Below are 12502 nucleotides of genomic sequence, written 5' to 3'. Positions count from 1 at the left end.
AATGTGCACAATATTTATAAATAAAATACTATACCTATTTGTGTGTGTTTGTGTGTATGTATGTATATTTACATTTCTTAAACATGTTGTATACAGTGTTTGAAATAAGTTGTTTCTTGAGTCCAATATAACCAAACATTATCATAAGACAACCAAAATGCACTATCATGTTGTCCACGACGTTGCCCAATCCCAATGCAATGTAGACATCTAGTCAATACTGCAACATTTAGAATACTATATGAATCATGAACTCACTGGATTATACTCAAGACTGAACATACTGTTCACCAACAAAGTATTTCTTATAGCATCTTGTAAACCTGTCACAATAACAGATCATCATTCAAAGGATTTTGATAATGCCTTGTTGTTTCCCTCCTTTTAGATTTTGCATATTTTGTACATCAAACTTAGATACCATTTTTGATATATAATGGCTAAGAGAGCTTCTCTTTTTCAAGACAGAGAAGTTTTAAAAAAGAGAGACCAACTGTAAATATAATCAAAAATCAAAATAAATGCAAAGGAAAATCCAAAGTGTCTGAGAAAAGTGGCAATCTATAGCTGAAAATATGAAGAAGGGAAAGGGGTAATCTTCTGATTCTCAAAAAAATCAAATTCTCTATCAGCTAATGAGCTTTCAAGTATGATATTTCATTAAAGGTAATGTATCGCCAAATTCGTGATTTTTATTAGTCAGTTAAAGTTTTCAATCAATGGTGGACAAATACAGTTTATTACCGATAACCATAGCTGGTCTGAAGGTTGTCTACTGATAAAAAAGTCTTTAAATCTTTTTCAAATGCTGAACATATATGGAAAATAAAAACTATTCATTTTGTGATGTGCAATACAACAGAAACCTTTCATTACATATTAAAACCTTCATTCATAAAAAAATATTAAATAATACATCACATGGACAAAAGAAACTGAAAAAGAAAAAAAAGTGGTGAAGATAGAGGGGGAAGTATTCTTTATACCATTAGCAATTGAATCTATAATTTTTTCTAGCAAACTGTTAACCCTTTACCATCTTCACTCATACATTTATGCCAATTACAGTACTGAACAAACCCTTCCATGAATGACAAATCCTTAAAGATAATGAAAACCTAACACTTAAATAAAACATGGAAGTGAGAAGAAATTGAAATACTATAGTTAAATTACAGTATTTTTAAATAGAATCAATCATAAATGTTGACATTTACATGCAAGTCATTTAAAAGGTAAAATTTTACACACACACACTGAATTGGATAGGATCTTCAATTTTCCTTTAATAAGAAAATAAACTGAGTAGTAGTCAAAGTAAGCTTCATATAAACTACTTAGCTGTGGGACTAGATAATATTTTTTATCACCAGTTGACATGATGTAGTAAATTAAAGAACAGTGAAACAAAATATGCATACACCTCAAAGGGCTTATACAATTTATTACATACTAACAACAAAGTTAAAGTTTACTTCATTCATACATACTAATGCAGAAAAACCCATGTAGTACTTAGTTAAAAATTTAAAAGTTAAACAGGTGGTCTAAGAGTCATAATTTGAAATCTGGTAGTTAATCACACTTTAAGAATATTGGTAAAATTTTAAAAGTATCCAACACAATATTTTTATAAATGATGCAGGATTTTCTTTATTCTGGTGTTTAATACACTCATTAAAATAACTTTGGTATTAAACAAAGCCAGAGGATAGGTTTTGTGCATAATTTTGCAAATATAGACATTTCAATAATTCATACTTTTATTCAAAGTGACTAAAAATTGTTTATATAATAAAAACACTGAGAGAAATAATGAAGCTATTGCATCTTTTTCAATTGTAGTTGGATAAATAGTTTGAGTATTTTGAAGTATGATTTAAAAATAAAGTTTATGACAAAAACAGAAACTATAATTACTCAATTCTCATTCTTAAAGCTGAGCAGTTTAGTGTGACTTGTGTCCTCCTATCAAACTTTTAAACAATTAAAACAAGATAAATTTCATTACAAAAATAGAACTAAGTACATGTTCAACATGTAAATAATTATATTTTAATGCAACAGTGGAACATCATTAATATTGTGTATATATTAGTTATAATCAGCTATATACATTTTGAAACACTGTCTAATTCCAACTATCAAAAATTCAGTTTTGTTTCTTTAACTTTATTAAACATTTGATCAGTGACTGTAGCAAATCTTGATTCATTGAAATGTAAAAAAAATAGTACACAATCTATTCAATTGTCAGTTATTTTCTAACTGGCATTTGATAAGTTAGAAAAAGAATTTTTGTTTTTGTGTTTTTACAGGTATATTATTTGTTCATTTAGAAACAATGCTGCAAAAGCTAAAATTATTTTTCAATTAATTTTACTATTCCCAATGATAAACTTTCAGTAGAGAAAATTATTTGGTTGAAAGATGATGATGATAAAATCAGTATATAATTTAAATTACAAAATATACTTGATCATTTGGACAGACTACAAAAACAATTTGTTACTAAATTATTGTATAACTAACAAACAAGACAGTATCTTTGTCTCCATAGTGTTCACAAGACTAAAAATTAAAGGTCATTGAACCCGTTATCCAGTAAATATATTTTACACAAAAAAATCCATATTTTTTAAAATCCCAACACACTGCACCATAACTTCTGACCCACAAATTTTCATCAGCCCCATTTTATAAATGACAGGAGGAACTTTAGAAAACAACTAAAAATATAATAAAAGCCAAATAATAAAGTTCCCATAGTTCTGATCTTAGCTAAATAGAACCATTTTCATTCCATTATTAATTTTAGAAATTTTTATTTTGAAATCAAAATCAATAGGTAAAAGATGGTGAAGGTAACTTTGTAGTATCAGTCACATCTTCCTTGCACTAAGCCTTTTCATATTCCTCTTTTATGTCTTCAACTGATTTACTCTATTTTGCTAATTAATTATGAGTCTCTCTCAGGGCTCTTTATATTTCAGAATATCCAAACAAAAATTAAAATAACAATTAATATAGTAAAAGTCAAACCCTTTCATTTTAACTTTTTTTCAGTGTTTCTGAAATAAAAGTCTGCTATTGTGCTCAAATATTTTTGTTTCTGAAACTTGTGCAAATCTAGAATTAGAAAGCTGCACTAGTCATTGCTAATTTTGAACTGACAGACTAGAAAAAAAATGTAGCTAATCAACAGTAATCATTACCAATTCTCATGCCACTCTAATTGACTAGTGAGACTTGACCATTTATCTTACAATAATCCCATGGCTCAAACATGCAGTTTTTTCAGTGATAGAATCCAAACCATCCACCATCTTTGATTTAAAATGTCTAACTTGATAATCCCTAAGGTCATGCCTGGTCTGATCTTAAATATAAACAAACTTTTGGCATACTTCTTCCTTCAGCTGCAAAAATCATAAATTTCTTGTTCATTTAACAGTTTTATTTTTATGTCTAGCTATTACAAGTTATATGTTACATGTTCATTGAAGTTCCCACTGTATTTCAAATGTACATTCTGTCTTCTGTTAGCAATAAACCTACGAGTCAATAAACTGTAAAACATTCCTACCTCCTTTCCTTCTTCAAAAGAGGCACTGTCTCGCTTCAGAATAGACTTTTTTGGTTCTAAGGGCATAAGTTCATCCCGTATATGATCTTGAAATTTAGTTTCTGGTCTAAAAAAATCAATCACAAATTCCCTCACAATGAAACATCCACTAATTAGCATTTTCTTTCTGAAATATTGTTATAGACTTTAATGATAAACAACTTGATATTTTTATTGCAGAAACAAATACATTTGTGACTTTACATACATCAAGATTTCACTCTTAAGAATTATTTTCAAGATATCAAAATTTTTGAGATTCACTGAAGCTTAGAAAAGAATAACATCAAGTATCTAAAAATAAGTATAACAAAACCTGGTAACTTTAAGTATATTTTTTATATATTTTTATATACGTCTTTTAACAAAGGTACTTAAAATGTAAAAATTATAAACTTCTCAGTGTAGATGAAAGAGACTCAATAAAACATCTTAATTTCCTTGAATTTAAGAAAATCAGTGTTGAAAATAGTTAATGACTCCTACTTTGTAGACGTGATCAGTAGAGAAAGTAATGATATTACCATTCATATTTCTTTTTTTTTTAACTGTACATTGATTATTTCTTTACAGATCCAAGAAACAGTTATGCTGTTAGTACTCAATAGAAAATATAAGAGATAAAACAAAATTTTATCAAAAAATATAACTGATAAACATTTGGAAGATTCTAGAGGTAATGCAAATGACATATGAAAACTGTGATGAAAAGAAATATTTATTATTACAAGCATAAAAATTCCCTTTCATTCAGACAAACTCAATAAATATTTTAGAAATTTGCAAACAAGTTTTTAATAAAAATACTTTACTAAGATATCAGATGTTTTTGTGTGTTCAACAGGTAGTTAATGCTTACTAAAAGTTTGCAAATTTCATGAAGATATACTCAGTAAGTTAGGGTTAAAAATGAAAACAAATAATACAAAACAAATTCTAACACAATACATTTGAATGAGTAGTGAAAGAAATACATGCAAAACAGTTTCTTGGAAAACATACCAAAAATTTAAATTTTGGCTTTCTCATATCCCATAATCACCAAAGTACATGAAATTGTCTTTTAAATTCTACTTAACATAAACATCTACAAGGTTATCGAGTTTATGTGAAATAATTCTATACTTACATTCTTGTGTTTTTGGTTTTATTAACAATGACAGCAGTTCCATTTTGATCAACATTATGATCAAGACCAAAAAATGCTGCAACCCTGTGGACAAGCATGCGATGATAGGAGCTCATTTGTGGAAATTTGTGAGACTGGCGTCTAAAAAAAAAAAAAAAAAAAAAACATCAGTGTATGGTAATAATAGATATTACTCGTCTTCTCATAAAACTTTTCTAATGTAATATAAAGTTCTATAATAAATTAATGATTGCATTTATACATAAACATAAATGTTTCCAAACTATCTGTCTCATTCTATGATATGTTCTTTAACAAAATTATAAACTTTCAAAATTTCAAACATTAGTTGTGCTTACCTACAAGTACAGCATATTAAAATGTTGAAATTACATATTTGTGTGTCGTATCCTAGAAATATTTTTAGCTTGTATTTCTAATTATATTAACATCCTTGATTTACATATGTTATTAATTCTGTTAAGCTTCATGTACGTAGGTGTATCTATCTGTAAATACTGTTTTTCATTTTTATCGTATTATCAATTTTTGCCTGAAACAAGAACCAGAAATATTATTTACATTTCATAAAGTGCAAACTTCAGTATGTTTTAATAATTCAAGAAACACATTCAACAGATGTGTATTTCATTAATGGAAAAGCATTTTGTTGTAACTTACTGTAAATTTCAAGCTTTCCAATACTCTGATAACAGTTCATGTAGTAATAAAATAAATCATATGTTCCAACAGAAGTAACTGTTTCTTTATTTCATAAAATAATGGAATTCTGAAGAAAAACTAATGTTAATGAGTTAATGGTTTGATATTATAAGAATTTACATTAATTTTTTCCTAGGTTTTCATGTAAACTATTGAGAATTAATATACAGCTATGTAAATTGGTTATACTGTTCTCTGAAACATGTTGCCAAAAAGAAAAGTTAACCCTTTCCCAATGAGCTCAATACAGTATACACAAGTTCATATACACATTTGCACATGTCAAGTATTTGCACTATAACTTTTGATGCAGCATGTGTATTCTTAACAATATTTAGCACACTTTTAGGAAAGATTACAAGTTTTTTAGTACACAAAATAAGATTTTTAATGACATTTTTACTAAAGATTTGTTTGTGAGAATACTGAGACTCTTTGGTTACTAGACCAAGTGAGAAGCAATGTTATATTATGATTAAAAATCTGTTCTTTGTCCCCAAAATTCCAATTACTATTTGTGTAATCTCTAAAAGTTTCTAAATACATTTCAAATGTTTGTTTTCAGCAAAACTTTATATTTTATGTTATTTTCTATACTCTAACTATATGGGGTCTGTCACTTAACCAACCTTTCAATCATCATAAAAAAAAAAGAAAAAAGAAAATAAATATTTTTGTGTGTGTAAGCTAGAATGACTACATATTTTAACACAAAAACAGATGTGTTTAGTCCAAGTAACTTAAGTGTCATAATGTTATATTACTTTTTATTATATTGACCTTCTAGTCATGCCTAGCTAACATTACTGTATCCAATAATATAAAACTTACCTGGTCTTAGCTGTGATTTAGTGTATTTGCTGTTTTATACAGTAACATTTAAATTATTATTATATGTATATAGATTATTACTATTTATAAACAAGTTACATTTTTATTAAATTATAGAACAAAAAATAAAAAAGTAAAGCAAATAATTATTTCTTTTAACAACGATCTTTGAACTTGGCTACTGCTGGACATAGATTGTTAAGCTTTTTTAAAATTTTGAGCATGGAGAATATCAAACAAATTTTTTAGGCTTTATATATACAGTTGAATAACCAGAAGTCATATATAAAACAAAATTCCACTATAATTTAAGCTTGGTAACTAAAACGTATTTTGGTCTAATAAAGGTATGAAACTTCAAGCAGACTAAAATACACAACCTCCCTCCTTAAATCTTGAATTCGAAGAACAGGGTACCCTTTTCACTGATTAAAATAACTGAGTAAACCACAAAGGGAATATTCTGAGCTGACAATTGGTTATTCATGTTATATATTGTAGTACAGTATATAAAGGACTGTTTCTAAAAATAGAGAAGTGAACGGGCCACTTTATTTGTTTCAGTACAAAATCCATACTTCAGCAAAATTAAAAGATATTAGATTCTTATTTTATATTCTAGCTTATCAATATTGGTAACTTGAGTTCCTAATTCCTAAAAAACTATAGAATTTGTATTTTAACATCACAAACATCTAATTTTAACTAGTGCTGCATTCAATATATCTATATTTATATTTATTTAGGTGGGTGCTTTTAATATTTACTTTTAAATTAAGAAATTAAATCATACATAATATTAAAGTTTTAATTATAATCTAAATTTGACCACAAATTTATTGACATAAATTCATAAAATACCAGTTCAATAAAATTTTGAATGAAAGTCAACAAACAAGACAGCATGACCTTTGAGTCATGACCTGTCATGAAAGTGTTAAACAAGAAAGAAATAGGAAATTTCAGAATGAAATGTTCAACCTCCAATTAATAATATAAATTCAATTTTATATTCTCAAGACAGCTGGTGTGGGTATTTTTACTTCAAGGGAGTTTCTCATCATCACATAATTCAAATTTATCATTAAGCTGTATAATATGATCTTAATTAGTTGCTAAACATTACTTGAAAGTGACTGAAAGATCCAAAAGCCACAAGTTTAATAGCAATAAAATAATAAACTTAAAAGGAAACATTTTTGAAAAGGTTTAAGAATAAAACTGTTAGAATCAATATTTTTCAACTTTTTCTAAAGATAATTTTACTACAGTTAGTGTTAGAGTAGAGAAAATAAGGAAATGTGTAAAGTTTTATACAAACAAAAATATATTTTGATAATCAATTAGGAGGTTCTAGGGGTGTAATAGATTTACTGTTGTATATTTATTTTAGTGCCTACACCTGTTACTTGTTTCTGTATAGTTTTCCTTTTTTGTATGTAACATACATTGTTGACTGTGTATTGCACAAGTCCCACCTGTTCTCAGAATTTGTAAAGCATTCTTGAAAGTGAGAATCAACAATATTTACTTATAAAAATGGGCTAGAACACTACTGAAAATTCTAGAATTTCATGTGGTATGTATAAAAAGCAGCTGGCAGGAGAGATAGGAGAAAAGAATATTATTGGGCAGCTGCACTCATTACGTTATAGGTCTAGGAAGCTATAAGTGTGATTAATGTCTATTAATCAGAAAACTACAGATTCGGACCAGAAAAAGTTATAGATTTTGAACATTACAAACCATTCAACTTCATTGAATCCACTTTGGATATCAGTGTTTCTAAGAGAACATTAAATATCTCCTTTGGTAAAAGTCAACTTATAAAGGACATTAGATCAACCAAACTAGCAAGCCTAAGCAAGGTGTAACAGTATCAATGCAGAATTAATTTGCTCATCATGGACCAGAACTATTGGTAAAATATTCAGTTCTAGACTAGATAAAAGACTCAGTATAGTTTGTAAGTTTGTAAAACTCTTGTATATAAATAATCATTTGTAATAACTATTAGTAATAACCATTGTTATAAACTATATTGTTTTAAGTTTATATATTGAAATATGTGTGTGTTAAAAAGAGAAACTGTGTATCTCAATCTTGTTGGCAAATAAAATAAATTTGATATGTACTAACATTTTATTATCTTCTAAATTCAAATTTCCAGTTATTTGAAATTGTAATACATTAACATACATAACAACAAATCAGACTCATCCAAAATAAAGTATAACACATAAAAGTAGTTATAATCTAAATTTTATTTCATAAATTCATATACAACTGTTTAGTAAAAATAGTTTGTTGAAAAATCTTTTTTTTTTGCATTTACTAAAATTTGTTGAATTTTGTGAAGATACTAATACACAAAGTAAATTCAGAATTAAACATTAATTATCCATCCAATACTTAGGGTTAATCAAAAGGTTTCATTTAACATATACAAGTTTAAACCCACTTGATACTATTCATATATTGGTTTTTCTATCAATTTCCTCTTTGGTGACTTCCTTTGCTCATTATAGCAGTTACTTAGACCAATAAAGCTTAATGAAAAAGAAAGGTTAACACAGTAGCCTTGTCAACAAAACTTGGTAGCTGAACACAAAATGCTTTACCTAAGTCCATCTCATCCTGCTCCAAGAAACATTTCTTTTCCTGTCATACTTCAATAATCATAATTCAAATGAAGGATAAAATGACCAAGCAAGTTTTAAAAAAAGTAATTTAGGACTGTAATTGAGGCAGAAGTTGTTCACAGGCAAATATTTTTTCTAGCTACATATCACCAAACTAAGCTTTTATCACTTTGTTCCAATATATGTACACACACGTTAATTGCTGCTGCACTGGAATCAATAACACTTTTACAGTTCAAATGAACATTAATGGAAACAGACAGATTTCATGATGTCCTTAGATCAGTGGTTCCCAACCTTTTTTATGCCCCACACCCCTAAAAATTTTAATATGTTCTAGCACCCCTCACAGTAGTTATGTATTTAAGAATAAAGGTGAAGGTGACCAAAACAAATGTTATCTTGCACCCCCAAGGGGTGTGAGCACCTCTGGTTGGGAACCACTGCCTTAGATTAGCCTATGGCATTTTGAAGCTGAGAAACAGGCAGTTTACTTCACCCCATGACATGTGAGGTTGAGAAACAGTGACTGGTTGCAAATCAATCAAAATATCATTTGTATTGAAGTCGTAAGGATAAACTATTAATTTTTTGCTCAAAGATATTATGGCTTTCACCTAAAGGCTATTAAAAGTTACATTTCTGCACAAAAAAAAATCCAGGAAATTTACAAGCACTAACAATTTATTGGGAAATTGTTGCAAACCTAAAATAAAAATTTGGTAATTTTTATTTTTTTCAATTATAAAATAAAATAAATAAAACTACTACTGAATAAATTTCAAGTCTAACATTGTTCTTTTAAATCTTCTAATGAATACAGTTAAAGTCTAATGTTGTTCATTTCTTAATGTGTAAAAGCAAACAATTACAAGTTTATTTTTTATAGATTTTTTAAAATTTACTAGTGTAATTTTGTCATGAAAATTACAAAATTTGTCATAAAATTGCCAAACAGGTATGGAAATTAAAAAATTAGCATGTTTGTTTTTATAATTTTTTTACTTAAAGTTAAACACAAATTATATGCACATGGTCATCTCTAATTTTGAAGTGATACAGTAGAGGGAATGCAACTAGCCAATAGAATCCACCACCAACTCTTCAACTACTCTTATCTGACCAAACAGTGGGATTTGCCCATTATCTTACAGTGTACCCACTACCCCAAAATGTGGAATGTATTTAAGTAGCAACAGTATGTGAACCACAATCCCTTAGATCTGCAGTCTAAATGTATTAACCTGTAGGCCATGATTGGCCCAATTTTAGTATAACTGACTAAATGAAATGAGCATTGTGTTTTAATTCTAAAACTAGCAAAATTAGAAGAGTCAGGATCACAAGACAATAAATGGTATGTTTGTACCTAGTTTGTTTGTCTACTTAAAAGTTCAATCAGAGAGAAAAAGATCCTTTAATGAAAGACTCTGTATCCAATGTCATATTCATGAAAACTCTTAAAATTGCATGCATAAATATAATTATATATAGATAAGATCATACATTTTATTGTTCAACAACCCATTACAGGTCACTGAGTAAAAACACAGTGTCCAACACACAAAAGTTTTTTTTATACAGGTCAATATCATTTTTGAAAAGGAATTTCTTAAACATTTCTATAAATGGATAAAAGGCAACATAAGTTCCTCTTGACCAAAGAAACACTGTGTAAAAGCATGTAGTTATTTTCTGGTTCATCAAATGTTTCATACAATACAAATAACATTAATATTTACATACTTTATGTTTCCTAAAACATTGTGGTAGCTGACAGTGAATTGAATATCCTGTTGTTTTTTTTATGAAACATAGTATCCATTACATAATTGTGAATTAATATTTTTGTTCTTTTTCATAATAATACACTTCACTTCTACTAATGGGAATATTTTATTATTCTGCAAATATCACAGTACAATTTCTGCAGAAGCAAACTTTTAAACTATAGTTCAAGGTCTACTATTAATATACCTTTAAAAAAAAAGTGAATGATCCTAAAGTGATAAAATACTAATGCTTTAATATTCTTTCTTTAATGGGAATCTTACTTGGCATCTTTTATCAGAGATGTTACATCCTGCTCAATCCTAAGTAACATCATACGATCTTTTTGATTCTTGTGTAAGGTGTTGATAATAAACTGTTGCAGGTCAATACCAGTAGAATCTGTGTACGTCTCTGTACTGGAATCTATGAGCACAAATGAATATACATGTGTGTGTATAAAAACAGATTTGTTTTTTAAAAGCATTAATTTACAGTGAGCAAAGTTTGTTCAAGAAATGAAACCTTCCCTTTAAATAATATTATTAGTTTAGAACATTTCTACATGTGCATACTGGTCTTACCAAATCCATAATAATAGGTAATTTATTCATTTGAGTGAATGGCTTATAGTTTTGTTGTTAGAGCTTTATCTTCTTGACTTACTATATTTTGTGTAATTTAATAAGTGACTTGTATGATTACCCTACCTGCGTGAAACTCATAGTGAAAGAGGGACACAGTAGTTCAAGCATTATGAAGGAGGAATTGTTATATGCACTAAAAATGATAAAAACAGGGGTAAAAAAAAAACATATATTGAAAAAGTAACAACAGAACACCTGAAGTCCCTGGAAGAGTCCAGAGAAGAAAACTATAACAAACTTTACAGATCCAGTTACACATCTAGTGATTTAAGCCACTCTTTATTTATAAAGTTTTCAAAAAAGCAAAAGACAATGAAATATAGTTAATACACAATAATGAGATTATTGAGCCATCTCATGAGAGTAATGTTGAAAATCATGAAAAAGGGAGAAAAATGAGAGATTATACAGACAAAGATAAGTGAGATCATGTTAGAATTTAGGCCAGGAATAGAACAAGAGAAGGAATATTGAATCATAGACTGATCTTTGACAAATACCTGGAAGTGAGTAAGAACATATACATGTGTTTTATTAACCAAGAGAAGGTTTTTGATAAGGTGTACCATCAAAAGATGTTAACTGTAGACAGTAGAGATGCAAGATTTATCTAGAACCTGTACTGGAAGCAAATAGAAAGTATTCATCTAAAGAAAGGTCAATCAGAAACCTTCAGTATCTCAAGACAGCTGGTATGGGTATTAAAACTTTTATTAAAATAAAGTAGAGAACAACGTTTCGACCTTCTTAGGTCATCTTCAGGTTCTGAGACTTGATGGATACACAACATCTTATCAGATACAAACTTAAACTAATACACACAAATCCAACAAAAAAACTTGAAAACCAATTAAACAAAGTACTACTACAAATGAAACAAACCAACACAATCTCAGAAAACCTTTATTCTTACCTCCACAGGACTGACTGAAGATGACCTAAAAAAGTCAGAACATTGTTCTTTATTTTAATAAAAGTTTTAATACTCATGTCAACTGTCTTGAGATACATTTTTATTTCCAGTGGGTTTCTCATCATCACAAGATACCTTCGGTGATACACATGGCATAAGAGAAGGCCCCACACCTTTTGCCAAGGTTATTCAAGCTTTGCACTGTTCTGTATAAAGAGATAG

General features: G+C 28.3%; 1 protein-coding gene across 10 annotated transcripts in view; it reads right to left on the bottom strand.

Annotated features, from left to right (window-relative positions):
• Positions 1 to 12502, bottom strand: part of LOC143255253 (uncharacterized) — a 108587-nt gene that overhangs the window by 35901 nt on the left and 60184 nt on the right. For all 10 annotated transcript variants that reach the window (XM_076510631.1, XM_076510639.1, XM_076510635.1 and 7 more), the window contains 3 exons: positions 11005 to 11146; positions 4755 to 4895; positions 3587 to 3692 (listed from right to left, as the gene is read on the bottom strand). In XM_076510631.1, the coding sequence (XP_076366746.1) occupies positions 3587 to 3692; positions 4755 to 4895; positions 11005 to 11146 (389 nt within the window). The remainder of the gene's footprint in view (positions 1 to 3586; positions 3693 to 4754; positions 4896 to 11004; positions 11147 to 12502) is intronic.

The sequence above is a fragment of the Tachypleus tridentatus genome, chromosome 7 (genome assembly GCF_004210375.1).
Source record: "Tachypleus tridentatus isolate NWPU-2018 chromosome 7, ASM421037v1, whole genome shotgun sequence".
In the NCBI taxonomy this organism is placed as follows: domain Eukaryota; kingdom Metazoa; phylum Arthropoda; class Merostomata; order Xiphosura; family Limulidae; genus Tachypleus; species Tachypleus tridentatus.
This window is presented reverse-complemented; position numbering and strand designations above follow the sequence as displayed.